This window comes from Neodiprion pinetum, chromosome 6, assembly GCF_021155775.2.
Source record: "Neodiprion pinetum isolate iyNeoPine1 chromosome 6, iyNeoPine1.2, whole genome shotgun sequence".
Taxonomy (NCBI): Eukaryota; Metazoa; Arthropoda; class Insecta; order Hymenoptera; family Diprionidae; genus Neodiprion; species Neodiprion pinetum.
The window spans coordinates 30808574-30829317 of NC_060237.1; the positions used below are offsets into that span (position 1 = coordinate 30808574).

The 20744-nt window shown below is 38.9% G+C and overlaps 5 protein-coding genes and 1 long non-coding RNA gene across 10 annotated transcripts; 3 read left to right on the forward strand and 3 right to left on the reverse strand.

The window, feature by feature from the left end:
• Nucleotides 1-1379: 1379 nt before the first annotated feature.
• LOC124221702 (uncharacterized) lies at nt 1380-3575 on the reverse strand. 2 transcript variants are annotated; one of them, XR_011177453.1, is made up of 2 exons: nt 2996-3575; nt 1380-1648 (listed from the first exon to the last, which is right to left on the reverse strand). It is a non-coding gene; the product is annotated as an uncharacterized lncRNA (long non-coding RNA). The 2 variants fall into 2 exon arrangements; XR_011177452.1 differs by lacking the exon at nt 2996-3575 and adding an exon at nt 2538-2988.
• LOC124221698 (rhomboid-related protein 4) lies at nt 3253-5938 on the forward strand. Its single transcript, XM_046631936.2, has 3 exons — nt 3253-3562; nt 4411-4842; nt 4928-5938. Exons 2-3 carry the CDS (start codon nt 4720-4722, stop codon nt 5540-5542), a joined length of 738 nt encoding a protein of 245 aa, XP_046487892.1. The 5' UTR covers nt 3253-3562; nt 4411-4719; the 3' UTR covers nt 5543-5938.
• Nucleotides 5565-14966, reverse strand: shtd (anaphase promoting complex subunit 1). Its single transcript, XM_046631916.2, has 22 exons — nt 14688-14966; nt 14230-14373; nt 13827-14138; nt 13675-13745; nt 13499-13611; nt 12926-13195; nt 12420-12834; nt 11960-12149; nt 11444-11855; nt 10364-11359; nt 10035-10285; nt 9687-9945; nt 9074-9577; nt 8787-8991; nt 8410-8730; nt 8083-8311; nt 7792-7997; nt 7332-7671; nt 6629-7250; nt 6415-6543; nt 6233-6330; nt 5565-6039 (listed from the first exon to the last, which is right to left on the reverse strand). The coding sequence occupies exons 1-21, from the start codon at nt 14709-14711 to the stop codon at nt 6233-6235; spliced, it is 6111 nt and encodes a 2036-aa protein (XP_046487872.1). The 5' UTR covers nt 14712-14966; the 3' UTR covers nt 5565-6039.
• A 6-nt stretch (nt 14967-14972) lies between these two features.
• Nucleotides 14973-17320, forward strand: LOC124221699 (protein PBDC1). Of its 2 annotated transcripts, none has more exons than XM_046631937.2 (4): nt 14973-15147; nt 15383-15448; nt 15558-15617; nt 15694-17320. In XM_046631937.2, the coding sequence occupies exons 1-4, from the start codon at nt 15127-15129 to the stop codon at nt 16045-16047; spliced, it is 501 nt and encodes a 166-aa protein (XP_046487893.1). In that variant the 5' UTR covers nt 14973-15126; the 3' UTR covers nt 16048-17320. The 2 variants fall into 2 exon arrangements, with proteins under 2 accessions (XP_046487893.1, XP_046487894.1); XM_046631938.2 differs by having other exon boundaries at nt 15076-15147; nt 15558-15621.
• On the reverse strand, nt 16107-18801 carry Hlc (putative ATP-dependent RNA helicase DDX56). The gene is made up of 6 exons (XM_046631929.2): nt 18534-18801; nt 17840-18283; nt 17479-17738; nt 17195-17387; nt 16813-17117; nt 16107-16701 (listed from the first exon to the last, which is right to left on the reverse strand). Exons 1-6 carry the CDS (start codon nt 18633-18635, stop codon nt 16338-16340), a joined length of 1668 nt encoding a protein of 555 aa, XP_046487885.1. The 5' UTR covers nt 18636-18801; the 3' UTR covers nt 16107-16337.
• Nucleotides 18740-20667, forward strand: LOC124221697 (phospholipid phosphatase 5). Of its 3 annotated transcripts, none has more exons than XM_046631934.2 (6): nt 18798-18938; nt 19359-19464; nt 19555-19702; nt 19775-19903; nt 20025-20195; nt 20279-20667. In XM_046631934.2, the coding sequence occupies exons 1-6, from the start codon at nt 18856-18858 to the stop codon at nt 20446-20448; spliced, it is 807 nt and encodes a 268-aa protein (XP_046487890.1). In that variant the 5' UTR covers nt 18798-18855; the 3' UTR covers nt 20449-20667. The 3 variants fall into 3 exon arrangements, with proteins under 3 accessions (XP_046487891.1, XP_046487890.1, XP_046487889.1); XM_046631933.2 differs by lacking the exon at nt 18798-18938 and adding an exon at nt 19004-19256; XM_046631935.1 differs by lacking the exon at nt 19359-19464 and having other exon boundaries at nt 18740-18938; nt 19555-19698.
• The last annotated feature ends 77 nt before the right edge of the window (nt 20668-20744 follow it).

Below are 20744 nucleotides of genomic sequence, written 5' to 3' on the forward strand. Positions count from 1 at the left end.
CGCTGATTCAGCTGGATACACAGAACGCTTTCAAAATCCTCCGAATCTACGGGCTATAGAACAAATTTGGAAATCATTCAGTCATCGTTTCCCCAGAGTGAGAAAGAAAAAATACGTTAAAAATCACCCAGACGTGAAATCCGAGGACGTCTAACTATTTCGGCAGCAAGTCTCTGTCAAATTCTATCCAATAGCGAGAACATCGCCAGAGATTTCCCTAACGAACCCGTGTATATATATATACAATATATACCTATCTTCGAAGCACGAGGACCAGATACTACCGTCGGTTTTTCTACTCTGAAATTTTTTACAGAAAAACACGCCGGAAGACCGGTTGGAGGGGCCGCGGAAAATCTCTAGAAACTATGTTTAGAAACGAAGTTTGACCCCAATTAGTTCACTTGGTGAACCGCATTTGTGCTCAACCCAAAAGACAATTTTTCGTTTGCAATCGTATAATCGTACTGACCTAAATTCTCTTTCGTTTGAAATTGTTCAACGCTCTCGAAATCGCGAAAATTTATGCATTCGGATTGAGAACCTCTGCTCTGGACTGTAATCCTACAGACCAGTAAAGCGGTTGCAGGAGTGCCGATCCGCTCAAGATTCCACTCTCTGGTTATAAACCGTCATTTTGATGCTGGGAATACGGTGTTTGTATCGTGAAAATAAGGACCTGCGGGGTTATGGCGAAACTCACCCTACGGCACGTGGTGTAAATGTACTAGAACGAGTAGTTCTAGGCAGTTCCCAGCATTACCCCTTCGGCTGCCTTTTTTAGTCTGAAGGTTCTTGCCTAACCTGTTATAACAAAGGAGATAAGCATACGTTAAATTCCATTGAAAACAATTTACGCAAACCAGCTTCGGGCGGGGTGCAAGAATTCAAATTTGCCCCGCGTTCTTAACGCTCTACACGATTTCTTGGTAAACGAGTGGCGTCATCGAAAACAGTTAATGTAATTTAAATATGCAATCAACAGGCTTAAAGGTAGAAAACTGGTTCCAGCTATCATTTCTGCTCGGTCCACACGTCACGTTACGCTTTTTTGCACTGCGACGGTGTAAGCTCGTTGAAAACTAAACGCACGCCTTGTTCGATTTCCGCAGTTAATAGTGATTTTTGGTTCGTTATCTAGTCACCTGTTTACCATCCATTTTCTATTCTTCTCTGATTTTTTTCATTTAAAAAAAAATTATTTTTTCTTTTGATTATTTCAATCTAGTCGGATTAAAGACCGTGTTACCCGCTTACCTTACGCTGGGTAGGAATGTTGGTGAGTTGCCTTGGCAATCTAGGACTTTGCACCTCATGGACACATGTGGCTAGGATAACCTCGGGGAACTAACACACACTCCAATTAAATGATAATATCAGTATCGTCGATAGACCAAAGAGATCTACAGACCGTTGAAGATGTTTTCGAAGAGAGCTGCTGAGTGAATCGCAAAGTTGCGACTACATCTGGCACCGCTGTTCCCTCGGCTTTTACCCAAGCCGTCCCCACCGACTTCGGTCCGGTCTTTGCGACCTGCACCACCTTCCCAAGACGGCCGATCCCCGGTAAGAGGAATTCCTAGAGAGGTCACCGCGATTGATACAGACCGAAATGTTCGCCGATGGGTCCCGTTGTGTCCTTCGACCGCTGGCAGATTGTGAAATAAAAATATACAGGGTTCGATATCGAAAATAGCGTTTTTTCCCTTAGGATACAAGGAGCCTTGAGGCGGTGGACAAAATGACGATCATAAACAAAGAACATATTTGTGCTAAACTCTGCTGGACGCTGCAATATTAAAAAGATTGCTTTCATAATTTATGATACGAGTCTTGAGATCTGGAAGACAAATTTACGAAAAATAACACTGGGAACAAATTTTATATGATGTACTACTTGGCAAGATATGGATTATAAATTTTAAAGGTCAACGCGAGTTCCTGATTGGTCACAAATTTTACGTGTGAATGATGCCAAGTATCGTATATACCGAACGCGGAAGAAATATTTATGTATGTACGTAGAAAATTTATTTGAAACCTTCACTTTCCCATCACTGATTTTTATTTCTCATACATACATCGACCGTTCATTTTTTTTTTTCCGGACTTAACGACGCGCAGAACCGACTGATAAAATTTTTCTAATTTATCTTTAACTGAAACTAGTGATACTATCCCATTACGTCATATTGCAGTCATAGACTGGTGACAGGAAAAATTGTAAATCTTTTATTCTCCCGTCTCACTATCGTTGCCATAATTACGTTTCGACTCCATTCGAGTTTGCAAGCCGAGGATTGACTCCTAATACGAGCTTCTCTAACAACAAATAATTGACACGCCTTGTAGAGCTAAATTCGAATTTCGAATTGTTAACTGAACATACGTTGAAGTAGATATTCACATATCTACTTATTTACAAACTAATCAAGAGGGTAGACTGTGAACGGAATTGCCAATTTTCATCTCCGTAAAACCAGCTCAAACGCAGTTGGTACAGAAGTGAACAGAGAACAAGGTTTTTCAATATATACCGTTACCGTATTTCTAGTTTTAGTTTTTTTTCCATTAGAAAGTGCCAGGTGTGAATATTAGCTCTTTTAAATTTCGACTGAACATGGAATCTTCCACTGTGACGTATTAATTACTATCATACGGTAGCATCACCGACGCACAGCATAATAAGATACTATAATTAAATATCAGTAGCAAAATCAGTCCTCGAATATTTCTGTCCTAAATGTTACGAGGAATCGTGAAACGAAAAAGCGTATCGTTATACTTGCGAATTGAATGGAGAATTAAATCTAAAAAAATTTGAAACGTTTACAACATTCGTGTTTTTTCTTTCGCAACCGGAATGTACAGTCGTGGGTATATCTACAACAGCTGAATAAAAAACCAGAATCTTTATGGAAAGCTTTTGCAGCCTGACCCGAATCACGTAAGCGGAACCAAAATGTCTGCGAGTTGTTTATTCACGGCCATGTACCTTGCACGCCGAATCTGAAGTTTTCTCTACTACACAGTATAAATCCACCGGCAAGACACGAGGTGTTCACGTGCCAATCTCCTTCCTGCGCTATGAGTTTCCCAAGGAATTCATAGATGCTACCTTCCGATGCGTAATTTAATACGTATATCGCGATATATTGGGAACTTTACATAGTCCGATAAAAAACAAAAAAGGCTACTCGCCAACCTAATAGAAATCTATTACAGTAACTAGAAAAAACATAGTTAACATTGAATACAGAAGAATGCTATCATGTTGGAAACGCACGTGAGTGCATTACACGTTCTGGAATCGTGTCTCTATTATAGAGTTGAGGTAAACTAGAATCTGATGCAACAACTGCGACCGTGTCATCAGAAGCACTAAAGACCTTCTTCGTCTCATCTTCGCGGTTCTGCCTACCGATACAGATGTGATTTCACCGCGGCTTTGTGGAAGAAAGACGTAAGTAAGTGCAGCGTCAAGAAAAGCAAAAATGAAAAAAATACAACGTTTTCCAGTTCCAGAAAAAATTAAATTCTTTGAACGAGAATTCTAATGAAGGTAAGAAATTCTTTCTGCTAACCGTCACATCACATGACGTAACTTCGATCAAACAATTACACCTCTTGGGTTTCCAACTTCAACCACCACCGGATTAAATTCCAATTTTAGTTGTCAAGTTCTTGCGAACCTGTTCCGTTACTTCTACAAATTGAATATTTTTATAGTCTCGGTGGCATTTTTTACGTATTGTTCCAACTTTTCGTCAAGGTTTAGGAGATTGTTTACGATATTCATCGATCTCGCGTACATTTTTTCCATAAATATAATTTTATGTATATTCATAAAGCTCGCATTCGAAAATAAAATTAAATATATTTCAAATTGATTGACGCTAACATTGCGTATATTCAGCGCGTTAATTAAATTCAAACAAATTACTCTGTGCGTAGATATGTGACATGAGTCTCTATTGCAACAAGCAAAAAGTATTTTTTGGTACTAATTTCCACTCATCATACGCAGTTTTGTGTTGAAGTAGACTAAAATGAATAAATCGATCGTTGCAATTTTCATGCAAGCACATTTCCATTTGGAAGGGAATTGAGAATAATTGACCGGAACAAAATTAATTGAATGCAAGTTGTTTCGTTGCAGGATTTCAGAAATTTTAAATCTTCAATTTGGTTCACAATCATCGTTTCAGTTTGATGAGACGAGATGAGATGAGATCGAGCTTGGCATTTTTGTTTTCAAGCGATCCAAGTCAATTGTAATCAAAGTTTCACATTGGATCATCTTTTTACACATTCCAGATGTTTAGATAATAAAATATGCAAAATATTAGGATAAGAGTAATGAAAAATTACGAAAATTCATTACACGACGGCGTGTTGCGGCAAATCTAGTTCCCGATAACCACACTTGGTACCGCCACTTCCCATGCCAATGAATGGAGTCCACGTGGTGGAGGAATCATGAAGAATATTCACGAAAAGCAGACGACACATAAAGGGCCTCTGAATCAGCTGATAGTATGGCAATAAGAAGTCGGCGATGAAAACATCAGGAACGTCAAATTGTTCAGTGTTCGACGTGTACCCAAATCGCGCGTTCGGTCTGATAAACAAGTCCTAGTTCTATCGCCCCATCGGTATCTGGAAGTAAACAAACAAAGAAAGTTTCAAGGAAACCACGTACGGATAATTAAATATATAATGCGTCCAGTCCAGAGGCAACGACAAGGCCTACAGTACGGCATAGTTTTACTTTGCATGCAGGCCATAAATTTTGGTATCGACAAGATACCACCAGCCACTTTAGCCGGCGTAATAGGACAGGTAAAACTTTGTACAATGATTTCAACCACTTCGTATAATTTTTTATGATTTACCTGACTGAACCTCGTCTCTCTGTTTCTTTCAGACACTTTTGTACATGGGAGTGATAAAAGTACCATGGAACGCCGACCAAGTGTGTATATCATGTGTGAAGATACTAAAGTATCGTAATTGGCGTGCGTTTATACTCTCAAACTTCGAGCATGGATCGGATATGCATTTGTACTACAACATGGTGTCGTTTATCCTGAAAGGATCGACTCTGGAGAACAAGTATGGAACAGGGAACTTCGTTATGCTGTTATCGTTCTTGTCAGTTGCCTGCAGCTCCATGTACGTTGCTTTGGGTTACTGCCTGACTCAGGTGACCGGAGACTACGGCTATTACACGTCTTGTGCCATCGGATTCTCCGCTGTTTTGTTCGCGCTTAAGGTAATCTGCATATGCGAGGAACAGGACAGACTGCGCGACGTTGGAGGCTTCAGAGTCCCGAGCAAATTTGCTGTCTGGGCTGAACTGATTTTGATACACCTGTTGGTGCCAAACGCTTCGTTTGTCGGTCACCTTGGAGGAATACTGGCTGGTTGTTTCTACTGTTACACAAGTGTTGGCGCACTCGTTGATAGAATGATATGCGGAATTACTGGTCATCCTATTGTACATGAGGAAGAGTTTTACAGAAGGCGAAGTTATTTTTAAACACACCTTTTTTTCTCTCCCAATAACTAAGTTATTGTTTGGAAATTCACACTCATGGACTTGATCTTCGACATTCTTTTACCCATGCTTATCATCTTCATTCTTTAACAAAAGAATCTAAAGGCTGAATGTAATTTTAGTTTTAAAAAAGAAAACAGAACAGGAGAACTCCCCTAGTTTGATCGGTTGTGAAAGAGAATACTTTTTTATATTACTATACATTTCAACGTGCATTGTATTATAAGTAGTCAACGACGAAACTTGTATAGTAATGTAAGATCCTTGTGCAAAGTTAAATTATATTTATATTTATATTTATATTTCGTACTTTACCTACTTCCATGTAGATTGCTGTATTTTACTACTTAATTAATAAACAGAGAACTCTGACAATAATTCATCCTCCGCTGATACTGATTTAAAACGCATTTTGTCGAGAGAAGATATGTGTACCAGAAATTATTCAAAAAATGCTCAAAGATACAGAGACAGACATCCTGCAAGATAAAAAATCATCATTCGTTCAAGTTAAAAATTATTTCGAATGTATGTACAATAAAATCAATGATTTTCACGTTATTTTCTTTTATTTATGTAAAAAAAATAAATAGAGTACATAGTCCGGGAGCTATGTATCGCCTAATAGTATAGAACGACTGAGGATGTGTTTACGAAATTATAATCAAATACCTATGCTATCCTTAGCAGATTGTGTAACTTGTGCAATGTACTAGCTGGTAATTGGGTATTTGATGGATCTAGAAGTAAATCGAACATTGAAACATCACCTAGAATCAAACCAATATTGTCAACAAAAATACCCAGCAGAACATACGTACGCAGAATTCAAATAGCAGAATGCCAATAATTACCGGCAGATCGATTATTTATTCGATAAGGCAGGTCGTAAAATGTTAAATACGCGGTAAGCCTCGCTAGCATTTCGGAGTTTGCTTCGACAATTCCGTTAGTTAAATATTCCTTCAACAGCGGCTTTAAATCTGTAGGAAGGAGAAGGATATTTTGATCAAAACTGAGATTCAACACTAACATAAATGGAATTGTGATACATGTATAAATATTTACCAGGTTCCCAACTATCCATAATTAGGGCCGTCTTCTGTTTAATTGCCAAAGCACTTTCAGAGCTTAGCAACAAGTTTCTTCCTTCATTTTTTGATCTCTCTAATACTTGAATGGCAATCAGTTTTATTTGCCAAACCAAATAGCTATTGGGTTGTCTCCCAATGACGTCTAAACTTTTAAGCAAATTTACCCAAAGCGGCAGCAGACTTATTTTATCTTTGACCACGCATTCATACGCAACTATTGCAAAAGTTTGGAGTAAATGCCGCTCGGAGATGTTAAATTCAGAATTTTTATGGTCATTTGGTAACCTTTCCGAAAGATTTTTCGAAGTGTGAGACGATTCTGTGACTTCCATTTTTTCGTCCAAATCCTCCGAATAACCGGACAGTCTTCCCGAGGTCTGCGCTAAAGAACTGGAATTTGTTTTGCTAGAGTTTCTACCAGTTTCAGAATGTCTCGAAATTCTTTTTGTCTTATGCTTAGTCAGTCCTTGCAAAAAATTTTTCACTATATTCAGTACAGTCTTATCGTTTGTAAATGACGTTATGTTCTCCGGTTTTGCAGCCCAAGCGATAACATTTTCAGTCGTCAATGTTTTTGCTACTAGGCTTCTAAATCCCTGGAAAATATTAATTTTTTTTTAACCATACCACTCAACGCTTGAATTTAAAATCAGATTGGTAATACAGATTTTGCGTACATGTGGATCTTCCTGGTAAGACAGACATCCGGCTCTCTGCTTAACGTCAACGAAGTCACACCTCTCCAACATATTCATTAAACGCTCCCAATTCTGTCCTTTTTCAAACACCACATTCCAATATCTATCATCCCTCAGCTCTACTCTTTTCAGACTATTCAATTCTGGTAACAAACACGGAGCCCTTAGCATAACCTCTTGACCACTGGCCAGATTGTCCGATTGAAAAGTTAAATGTACAGTCGCATAACATAAACGACCCGTGTCTATGTCTCTCGGTAGAAGCAGACGTGGTTCAGCGGCCAATACATACAAATGGCGCAATGCTTGCAAATGATACCTATTAGTTTAAGGAAGATACATTTTCACCATTATTGAAATTTTCTTCAAATGTTTTTTACTTGTGAAATTAAATATCTGCAAATATTAATGCCAACATGACAAATCGTAGACGTTTTACCTGTTGTCATTGCTGTGCGTCGGAAACTTTGGAAAAAGAGCGATGAGAAGCGCAGCAATGGCACTTGGGCTGTTAGAGAGAGTGTATCTGCCACCACCTAAGAACAACAGTCCAAGAGCCATGTGGGTTGCTAAATGCGAGCCGTACGTGACGACACTGCTTGCAGGACCAACCCGAGTTCTTATATATCGACATATCCTGAGAATCTTGGGAAATCAATGACAGATATAAATTTATTTACTACAATGCTACCCCGAGTTTCTATGCCGCAGATAAGACGTTGAGAATTACCTGGAGGTCTCCTGTACCAGCCATCACAGTCGCAGCAGCTAACAATATGACATTTAAACAAGTTTCAATTGTTGATTTCCCAGCTAGTTCGGCAATTGATTTATGCGAAAGCGCTGTAAATATTTGTGCGTAATTATACAGCGTCTTGAAAGCATTCCTGTTCGCCGATCCTGCATATTTCAAACCTAATGCCAAACAGGCGCCTGCGATAATGTTGCAATACGCTTGGCTAAATTTAAAACACAAATATGTAAACTGTAAGTTGAATTTCCCATTGTCAGAATTTCATTTCATCACATGATGATAATTCGGAATTTGTTAGCTTACTTCATGGTCTCCAAATCCACGGTTTGCATGATTTCTGGTGTTGGTTTCTGCAGCCTGTACTGATAAACGATCTCTGGTACATGACTAGATACCCAAGAGGTGGTTGGCTGAATTTCATCCCATAGAATAAGCGACTTGGCGAGTATTCTCAGCAGAAGTAGATCCGGTCTAACAAAATCCAAGAGAAACTGCGTCTCTGGAGCTTGCATCCATCGTGCAACAGCCCGATTTCCCGTGTTGAAATACATCAAGCCCAGCGCCACCGTTGCACCCTGACTAGTAACATCTATGTTGATAGAATCCCCCTCCCGGATCTGATAACTGAATAAATATTCATTATCAAATAGGTTTTTCATCCACATTCGATGCAAAATTACCTGGGCGATTTGTATTTGTCCTTCTGCGCACCAGTCAGAGGCCTCACATTTCCTCCGAGCATGTAGTAGTGTAGAGTGTCAGGAATACTGGACAAATCCGACCCCCCTCCGCATCCTAAGACAACTAAACCCAAGGCCAACCCTGCAGCTAATGAATAAGACTCGCGATCAACGCAATTTTTCATCTCTGGACCGGGAGGTCTTCCTGAAATCAAAATCGAGTTTCCAACTCAAGTAACTGAACACAGATACGAAGCTAGATAAAGAAACAAAAATGTGATAATCACCAATCTCTGATAACAGTGCATGAGAAATATGTTTGTGAGCTGTTCCCTGATACACAAGACCAACGCCCATTAGTGCGGCGACTTGAATATTCTGTTGCACGTTAAGTTCGATGCTAGTAGGTGGTAGTAAAGTTTCAACGTGTAAAGATAGAAGCTTTGTCATGGAAACGTCCATGGTGGCTCTGTGGGATGCAGATAAGCCAAGTAAAAGGCCTACGCTGGTTGTTTCGTGGCACTCAACTAAATATTCGTACATATTGAAGGGAGCCAGATTTTTAAGATGACCGTTCAGCCCCAGCGCCATAAGGAAACCAGCATGCTCAATACCAAATTCACTTTGCTGTGGTTTATTGTAAACTATCCAAGTGGAGTCAATGTTTGACGCATTGGGGTGAATCCGGAGTCCCGCTGCAACTCCGTTGTGGAAAAGTGGCCACAAATTCATATTTGGCGGTACGTCTATATGTGCTAGCTCAATTGATGTACCACGTGGAGGAGCCTTACCTAATCAGTATGTAGTTTAACGTATAGTTAGTTAAACAGATGTCATACATAAGTATTTTCTGGTACCTTATATTAAGATCAGTATTACATCACAAAAACTAATATTCACCTGTAAGACAGAGACGAGGCACCGGAAGCTGTTCGGTAATGATCGGTGTTGAGGTTCTCAGCGTAAACATGCCTCTGGCAACAGGAAGCGCCATAGTTCTGGTACACAAAGCATGTAAATGCCTTTCTTGTTCTTCGATAAAATCATGATCACTTACATCTGGGCGCTGAGCAATTGCGATTCTTACTGGCTTTGAAGAATTCAACAGCCTTTTCACCTCAGCAACCCTGTGATCTTTGCTGAACCTCAGTTTAAGAACCTGCAATCATTTAGAAACACGTTCAAGTCAACTCTAAATAAAGTAAACCGGTGTGATCTTCAGGCTGCCAATTCTATGAATTAGCTTACAGTGTCGTCAAACTCCATCCCGTCATCCTGCTCCGGATCTTTAACTATACAACTTTTACCCGTATTCATGTGACAGTCAACATTCAAAGGCAACGAATGTCGTTCCAATGCCGCCAAATCTTGACGATCAATCAATGCGTACACGGACGTTGGCCAGTCAGACGGTGGTCTTGCCCTACATTGGTGCATAGCTTCATTCAAAAATAACGAAACTCCGGGTGGAAGGATTTCAAGATCTTTACAGCTCATGCCTACAATGTAAAAATGCAAATATTTCACAAGCTGAAATGACTAATAAAATGTAAAAAGTCACTGCATATTCTACTAACCCATTTCATGATACAGCAGAACCGCCTTCTCTGGCCCAAGATAATTGGAGCTTCGTGGTGTTTCTTTCTCTTGCCTACTAGCAAGATCTTGAGGGTCAATACGACTTCCAGCTGGTACAACTAGTTTGGTAAACTGTTCAAGTTGTAAACCAGAATTTTCTTTCCCGTATGTTATTAACGCTGTCAATTGAATTATGTTCTTCGTGCGTACATTAACTTGACTCAAGTAAGGAAAAGGATCTATATCTCTTCTGATTAATAACTGACTCAAGGTTTTGAATATATTTGGTGGATTCATCGGCATGTAGATAGGAGGAGTGATCTTCTGAAGATCTGACATACCGATTTGAGATTTACTATTATTCAGCAGACAAATGTTCGGAAAATCAATGAAATAATGATGTGAGAACGCGCTGAAATTGAGGTCAGTACTCAACTGGTGTAAAAAACGAACCAGCAGAGGCAGACTATCTGACATAGTCAAATTTAATTTGAGATCTTCATAGACTAAGTGAAGAGAAAATAGGACCAATGGGAGGTAAGGAAAAAGAATAGCTTGCGAATTGATTTTTGCTGGGGTGTTTGAAGCAGTATTTCTACACCTTTGGTCATCCATCGATTTTGAGATAACTCTCATTTTGGCAAGACCAAGGGTATCAAAGACGAATTCTTGAGAGTTTTTCTGCTCCGTAGACTTCATAAGGTAAAGCCAGTCGTCATTTGATCCAGAATCATTAGTTTTCTGTTTCTTTGGAAGAACGCTAGGGCTATTGTGACCCGTTGGCTGATCATTGTCGCAATCGCTTTGAACAAGCGGAACTTTGTCCACGTCGTACCCTAAAAGCGTGAGTAGGACTACCACAAACAGATTCCATTCTTGCGTCGGTCCGAAGTCTTGAGGCCCAGGCGCGTTTCGAGCGCCGTACCACTTTACCAATAATTGCATTGCCAGATCTCGCTGCAGTACGCTGCGAAGAGTTGATAAGCATGTTGTAACTGTAAAAAAAATTCCGACAGCTATGTCTACAAATCCATTCGTCTCTTCCTTCAAGAATATAGGAAAGGCAATATATTCTATACCTAGAGAAGATGTGCTGGCCTCCGGCAAAGAAATTCTGAAGAATTTTCCACTTTCGTATTCCAGAGTAACTGTGTTGCATACCGCCTCTTTGAGAGCAAGTAAACTCGCGTCTAGCATTGAGTTTTCTAGCATAACAGGCAATCTTGAGGTCGTGCTGGTAACTGGACTGAGCAAATGTAAGCCTTCGTCGAATTTAGCTAATTCATGTGACATTGGGCAATTTGGCTTGATCAATGAACTTCTGCGTGGAAATGGAGAGCTACCAAGTTTTTGGGCAAAATTTGGAAGATAGTAGTTGGAACTTGACAGAGGAGACAAAACTCCAGCAATATGAACCTTGCCTACGCAGGTCACTCCGGAATAAAGTGCGACTCCGTTGGACAAATCTACCGTCACAATCATGTGAAGTTTCTGAAAAATCATAGGTACAAAACAAATTATACCAAATATAAATTTGTGCTGACGTGGAGAAAAATATGGAATTGTTTTGAATTAATCATATTCATTAATCTCACCGGCAAACTGACAGCATCTTTTGCAACTATACTGGTAACCATTCCGAAAATAATTTGTTGCTGTTTGTTTGACTTCTCAAGTCGTACCAAAAACAGTTGAGATCTATTCGGTACTAAATATCCCAAATAACTTTGACCGACAAGATCCGATGTCAATAAAACCTTCGATGCAGGTCCAGATATGACATCCCTTAAATTAAAGCGGAGTAAGATATGCTTGTTACTTCTCTTAACATCATAATCACTAAGATCATTATTTTTTTTCAGGGTGGATACATTTGCTTCTAAATTCCAAACTATGGCCAAAACAAAGTTAATACAGAAACTCACTTCTGATTGAAGGTCCAAAGGAACTGCAAGCACAGGTAAGACCTAGAAGGGATATTGGGAAAAATCGGAGGATTGGTAGGAGAGCAGGGGGTGCGACACTTGATACAAGATCTTGAACACTAATACTCACTTCGAAACTCCAACATTTTCTGTCCATACGTGATCCAGGCAAAGTTCAGGATACAGAGGCCTACTAGGACTGGCCATGGGATCTTGAAGATGCAAGCTACTGCAAGGACTACTCGGACTATTCGGCGACTGCCCCAAAATCGTTGCCATCACTGTGTGATGTAATCTAGTTTGATGAGCTATAGAGCTGCTGGGGCCTCCCAATAACGGAGAGAAAGTCGTGGGAGATTCAGATCTTGAAATAGCAGCCATTGGACTCTGAGATCTTGAATGTTGCTGCTGCGAAGGCGATGCCCCGCTGACAGAGCCTGTCGTATATGACGCCGCACGAGATGCAAAAGGGCTCGTGGCTGCTACTCCGCCACCCGCCAAACTAATACCCATACCAATACCACTTGATTGCAAGTTAGGAATACCTGTTTGGGAGTGGTAGAAAAGGCACAAAACAAGACATTTTTAAGGATGATATTGACATTTTCAATATTTCATATAAACCAATGAACTCACCAAAAATACTGACGTGAGCCTTGCTAGTAGAGCTTCTGTTGGTAGAAAGATTGCTACCGATATTAAGAGGTGAGCCAGTTGCAGAGTGATTTAAAATAATACTAGGTGTAGTGTCATTGCCACAAACGACATGACACTCGTCAGACGAAGCCTTACGGATTTTATAAACTGAATGTAGGCCAGTACGGGTATCATAGACAACAGCTAGCGATGGTTCAGAACTTGTAAACACTATTTTCTGATGCGAATCGCACATATATGAGAGACTACCTGCAAAAATTAAAATTTAATTTATAATATTAACAGTAAGTGTATACTGAAACTAGCTACGAAGTTGAAATTAGTAACGTTGACATAACGAAACATTGGGAAAAATTACTACGCTGCAATTCCGAAATGACTCTAAAGTAATTGTATTTTCGAAAAATAAGAATGGTTTGCTTTATTACGGTTTATTGTATTTGGAGACAATTCTAAAATTGAGGAATATTACGATATTTCCCAGACTGCGTAGTTCGAATAACATTACTAACTTCGGATTAACTATCAGTTCCATATTTATTTAATATTCACCGTGCTTCAGCAGCAGAGGACAAATTTCGTCCAACGGATGCTTGAGAGAAAATGCTGTGGGTAATTGGTTTTCATTTTGCGCCGCCAGTTTGCTCGCTTCCAAAGAGGCATACCTAAGTAAATGTAACAGCATGTACTGTTGTTGACTTAATTTGCATAGCTACGAGTATAATTACCTCGACACTGTGGTAGGAGCTGGGAACTTTTCCAACAAAATTCCAAACTTCGTAGCCCAAACTGATGATACCTAAATCAATTGATGAAATCGAAATATTTTACATTTTCACATGATAAATTTTTCCAAACAGATCGAAGATTGTCTACCCACTTGAAATTGTAAGCTTGATACATAGTCTTCTCCAGTTTCAGTGAAAACCTTCAGGTTATATGAATCCAGGAGACAAATACACTCAATGGGGCTCCCGCTAGGCTCATTAAAGTCAGGTTGATTAGGAACATTTTCTGGTGTAGTTGAGTGAAACACACACCAGAGAGCATGCTTTATGTCACTGTCACACGAGTATGAAGTTTGAAGCGACCTCGTAGACCCGCTGCCTTTAGAGTGAACGGCAATTTTTCCTGAGCAGTACAATTCCTCTTCGCCGTAAGTTTTGTTTTGTCTAACAGACCAGAATTCTTGCTGTAATTGAATGTTTCGTTAATTGTTTCAAATAAGAGAGTATAATTTTAACTTTATTTCCCAATTCCTTCAAAAATACTCAACGGCTTACAGGCGTTTTTTCTGATATATTCACTTGACTGAGCCTCTGTAAAATGAAACTCTCTCCTGGCGCAGTTTGATTGTTGGCCAATTGCTGGGCAACGACAGAACCTGGATGCCGCAAGATCGTCTGTCGTCCTCCTGGGACATATTCCTTGAAACATGATAAGGAATTTATTATTTGAAATTAGTTAGCAAGTACAATAAAGTATTCAGTTTAAAACGCCGTGAACGAAATCGTACGATACGGAATTTGCTACGAACATGGCAGAAAACGAAATCGTGAAATATTTGTAAAAACACAAATAATTTTTTGCATAATTTTCAAGTTGGATCGACTAAGATACAGAATGGACCTGAAACGTATTATAGCTCACATCACGTTCAAAGTTTTTGCAATATACGACCGGCAAAGATAACCCAACCTAACATAACATAACCTAAAAGAAACAAACTAAGTAAACTTACCAGCGGATCGGAAGCGGCGATCATTTTCTCCCCGATTTCATCCAGATTTGCTAAATTTGTTTATTATTTTATCGTAAACACTAGTAGCTGTCACAAAATTTATTTTTAGCACGTTATCAGTGTACGTGTTAGGGGGAAGAATAATAATAATCGGTTTACTCTAACGATGGTTTACTATAAGAAAGGTTTTTGAACTGTCAGTTTATGTAAAGTGTCAGGTCTCGAACTCGTGCATCGCGTGATATTTTCTTTCTTAGAAAATTACAGTCACAAAATTGATGAATAAAACTCAATCAATCTTGTTTGTATGATTGTAGAAAAATTTGGAAAGAGATTTCAGTTGAATTAAACAAATTTTATCCATTCGAAGCAACGCTCCCAAACTTGACTCTCGACGTATATACGATATAATTATAATAACAATAACATTCGCGCAAACATGGCACATGTGGGTGATGTGGTAAGTAAAATAATGACGCTCAGATACGTTCTATAGAATTTTATCGTCAGATCACAACCAAAATGTAGTCTGATTTTAATTTCCCTGAAAAAAATATCATTCTGCAAGCCTTTGCAACGATTTACAATACCTGAAAACCTATTGTACAAAGCATAACCTATATTTGATATTCTCACTGTTTTACGTACCCATTTCAAAGAAACACTAATCATCAATAATTTACCCTACGATACAGACAGCTGATCAATTGATAGCAGGAAGCAGCGTTCTGTCCAGGCCTGCCGAGGAGTTTGACAATGACGTAAGCCAAAAATAATTCATTCAAACTCAATTACCAGACTCCTAAAGTGTCCTATGTTTCTCAGATTTTCTAAACTGACCAATTTTAATCCGTCCAAAAATTATTCCAGCCATCAGTGGAGGCAATGTGGGCAATCAAGGCGTATGAGCACGCAGAGATATACTTTAACGTTGGTAACAGAATTTTTTCATCCAAAATATCTATGCACATTTTTCTCCAGCTTATAAACACTGTTTCATTTCCAGATATTATGTTCGGTGGATCCTAAGCTCCTAAGACTGACACCGCACGATGATTTGATCTACAAATCATTTAGAGAATCGTTTCCAGACTTTAAAGTAGACAAGATTAACGAGGATGAGCTTAAGTCGCCCGAAGGAAAAGCAAAGTGGAGGCCGTTTTGCGAACAATTCAAGGAGGTTGTAGAAGACTACAGTTTCGGCACCCTGGTAAGGGCGGATTGTGATGGAGAATATTCTGAACAAAACAGCATACTAACATCCAGAATCCAATTCTATGCTATTGAGTTGGCAAGAAACAGGGAAGGTCTGAATGACAATATCAGAGGGAAGTACAAGCCCAGAACGGCCCCTAAGTAATATTCCAATACTTTCACTTCACAAAACCGAGGTTGGCTGATTTATTTTTGCAACTATGCATTTAGCAAATCTCATTATTTACTTAACACTTGCAAAGCTACTAATTTTATGGTCCGCTAATATGTAATAAATCTTAAGAAAATATTTACAGTAAAAAAAAAAAAAAAACAGCATCGCCTGATTTTCTCCGATCGATTCCGTTTTTGTATTTCAAAATATAATAACCATATAGTATCGTTATAGACTTATATTCTTAACAGTTCGTAATTTTTTCACTCAATTCCATTGGTTTACTTTTTTCGCGGTATGCTGAGACTGATTAATGGATTCGAAGCTCTGGCTAAGTGTTTTGATTTGCTAGCACTCGACCCAGTTGCTGCAGCTTCCCTGTCAAATTTTCGTTTTCTTTTCCCTATTCCTGCTATCCTCTTCAGCGTCTGGGGCACTATGTACTCTGGAACATCTTTCAAATGGGGCTGCTGCCTCACCGTGTGCAGTGCCTTGTCTTGCCGCAGGGATTTTAGGTCTTTTGGATTTTCTTCAAAATACCCCTTCAACTTTTCACAGTTCAGTACTTCCTGCTTTATTTCTTTTAGACGAGCTTCGCGCACTGCTATTCTGGTCACCGCTTTCCAGGCATCCTTTGCTCGATACCTTGAAATTGGATTGTAACATTTTTTTATTGACGATTTTCTTGTAATCGCTCACTCGAATCAATTGGCTGGTTTTTTCGTCAATGGGAAAATTCAACTGCACAATACATACCTGAAACCTTCGACTTCGTCTAATTTGAACTGATAAGTTTTGAATATATTTTCCCTGTTATAACCTTCCTTCAACTGAGTGTCAACTTCATCGAGCAAAGATCTTTCTCGCATAGCTACAAAGCTAAGCGCTGTACCTTGATTTTTACCTCTTGCTGTTCGTCCTGCTCTATGAATATAAGAAGTCACATCCAATGGAAAATCAAAATTTATCACATTAGACACAAACTGAAAATCGATCCCTCGTGCCACACCGGACTCATTGTCTTTTCTGCGTTTAGATTTTTTATCTTTGACCATAAATGGCTGAAACATTGTAAAAATTGTACAGTAATTAGGAATGCCAAAATCTGTACAGCAGCCAAGATAGAAATTAAATTCACCTCTTCTAAGGCCTTCTCATCCGATGCTATGATAATATCATAAGTCCCACTATTGAAATACGTTACTGCCCTGCATCTTGCACTAGCAGGCAACTCAGAGTTCAGAACGCATGTTGGGATTCCAAATTGCTCCAAAAATAACTTCAGCTTGTAACACCGATCCACTGTATTTACAAATATGATTGTTTTTCCCCTGAATAGAAAAGGCATCAAATGTGACTTGGCGATTATCATTGTACTATGTTATAAAAAGTTTTCCAAATGAGTCTCAGATAAAATGTTACCTGACTAAATGCAGTTTAAGCAAAGCATACAATATAGCTGCTTTATCATTCTCTTCAGCAGCCAGAGTATAATGTGCCAATTGTGAGGGTGGTGCTAAGGGTGGCTCCTCTAATTTCAATATTGCTGGATTATGTAGAACTAATGCTTTCAACAACAGTACATCTTCGGAGAGTGTGGCCGAAGCTAGAACAGCTTGGTAGACGGTAGGCAAGTAAGCTAGTACAGATTTAACATCGTCTTCATATCCAAATGAAAATACCTTGCAAAACCAATACATCTCATTATTAATTCTGATCCAAACTAGCCTCGATTAACCTCTAATTATGAAGTGAATATGAAAAAAAGTAGTAATCCAAGTACCAAATCAGCCTCATCAATGACAAGAGTCTCCAAAGTTTTTTTGACACTGACATTATTAGCCTTAAGATGTTGTAGAAGTCTGCCAGGCGTGGCGATGACAATATCTGGTTTTCCTGCGAGTAAGGGTTTCTGTGCATTAAGTTCGAGTGGTGAGCTGATGTCAACAGACTTTACTTCCCTTGAGCACTTGTTCGTCAAATCGGACACCACTTGATGAATTTGTTTGCAAAGTTCTTTACTAGGCGCTAGTATCAACGCTTTAATTTCCTGCCTCATCTGCGTCTGTTTACCAGACAAGATCTTTTGTATTATTGGTATTGCAAAGGCCGCAGTTTTACCAGAGCCAGTTCTAGCTCGCACCAATACATCCTTTCCGTCCAATAAAAGCGGTATTGTTTTTTCCTGAATCAAAGTTGGTTCCAGCCAGCCAAGTTTTGCCACTGCCTGCAGAAGCAATAATAGCGATACAATAAATTGATCGAAATTCTCTTTATCGCATGGTCAGGCATAACCTCAAAAATTGTCAGACTTATGAGGCAAATAAGCGTAGATTTTCAATTAACAGGATACTTCGATACGAGTTACTTATGGGTCGACACCATTCAAGAAATTCAAACTAAATGAACCATGCTTTGGTGAGGAGATAGCCTGCATAAAACACGAAGGTTGTTTCGCCTTGAAGGTTATTTTTTACCTTGAGTATTCGATCGTCCAATTCCATCTCGTGGAAGTTTTTAGGCTTTTCCTCTTCATCCTCCTCCTCCTCGTCTGTTGCAATTCTTTTATCCGCGCTCATTTCAGAAAATTATAAGTCACGTCGTTAAATTTGGGACTTGTACGACAGCACACGTGCACTCGCGATGTTACAGCAAAGATACAATCGGGTATTCGATTTTATTCGATGTTTAGTTTGGAATGTGTTTAGACACTTCGAGATTCGACTTCTGTCTGTTGGCAATATGGCCGCGGAACGTAGACGTTGGACTTGCGAGTAGTGTTGTTTCAAGGAAAAGAAAATGCCTCCGTTTCGCGGCCTCGAGATGTCGAGTGGCTTATTATTCGACATCCTGTTACGCGGATTTCTGGGTCTGCTGTTCATGTAAATAATCGTTTCATTCAGTTCATTCATTCGAGTTTATGTCACCACTGCAGATCGTCTGCTAACATCGATGATCGATGGTCTGCTAATTTTCACAGCTTAACAATAAGTCACATATGGCGCGAGTTTTTGACACTTCATCCAATTCGTAATCCGCATCATAAAGTTTAAAAATCACGTAATTGCACCGCTCTGTTACAATATTTCCAAGCTTTCGGTAATGTCCTACATTTTATGCATTTTTAAATTTAACGACGCGTTTTTCAACCAGTATAAATTCCGAGTAGAAAAAAAAATAGCCAATTACAGGATCACCTTGTGAGTGTTTTAGAGCACAAAAAAAAAATATACAATTTCCGATACGATATTTAATTTTAATACAAGGTAAAAACACTTGAGGAAAGAGAAAAATCCTTGCAGGGAACTAGAAAGGGCTGAACCATTCACAAGGAAAATTCACATTGATGAATTGTGGCTTTATAAAAATCCCAGGACAGATTCATACGTACCAACCACTGTACTATGGGTAGAGTAAAAATTTATTTTTAACCGAAAAAAAGCATTATGTGATTAATCTCTGGTAACAAGTTAATAAATATAAATTTTTACATTTCAGCCGTTGGTATTTGTCTTTCCAATAATTGTGATATGCCTTACATTCCTCGTAACAAGAGACAGAATAGATTTTTATCAAGCTACATTATCAGTGACATTGACTCTGGGCTTGAACGGCGTTATTACCGATGTGATAAAACTAATTGTAGGTGAGTGTACTACTTCAGAACCTAAATATAGAATTTAATAACAAAACTAATTTCACATCTTTTCCTCCGCAGGTCGACCAAGACCCGATTACTACTGGCGATGTTTTCCTGACGGGGCAATGAACACTGAATTCGACTGTAACGGAGATCCGGCTTTGGTCAGAGATGGCAAGAAATCATTTCCCAGTGGACATTCCTCGTGTAAAATTTACGATTTTTTAATTTATAAAACTTATAAAGAGAACTGTGAATAATATTGCTGTATTTTTAAAAATGGAAAAATGTTTTGACCGTATACCGAAATATTCTTTCGATATTTCAGTTGCGTTCGCGAGTCTCGGATTTATATCTCTCTACCTTGCCGGTAAACTCCATACATTCACACTTGCAGGAAAAGGGCAGGCTTGGAAATTATGCATTTTTTTAATACCTTTAGGCATTGCTCTAAGTATAGCGCTCAGTCGGACTTGTGATTACCACCATCATTGGCAGGGTAAGTCTGTGCCATTTCGGTAAAGATTTGACAAATACCACTGATATAACTTGACATAATATTGATTCGTGTCACTGTTTCAGATATAACGGTCGGTTCGACTATAGGCATACTACTGACATACTTGTGCTACAGACATTACTACCCTCCATTGGATTCGCCAGTTTGCCACAAGCCCTATAGTGCGCTAATATCGCAAATTGAGATCGACAGTATTAAAGGAAGTAAAGGAGAGCAAGTCAAGTGGATTTGAAGAATGCTTCTGTCCATTATTTCTGAAGAATTTGTTACTAATTCGATATGTATTTCTTTCCCAGTGATACTATATTTTCAACTATCGAAGTTTATGCATTACAACAATGCACTTAAAAGTACAACAGAAAAGAATTTTTCGCCATTCCACTGTACATAAAAATGAAGTTAACAATCATTGTTAACTGCCAAGTACTTAATATATGTGTACTAATTTAAACGGTTAATTTTTTAAACACTTTCCACATCCTCTTAATGCCAGTCTTCAAACATTCTGAGATTTACTAGGAAAATATG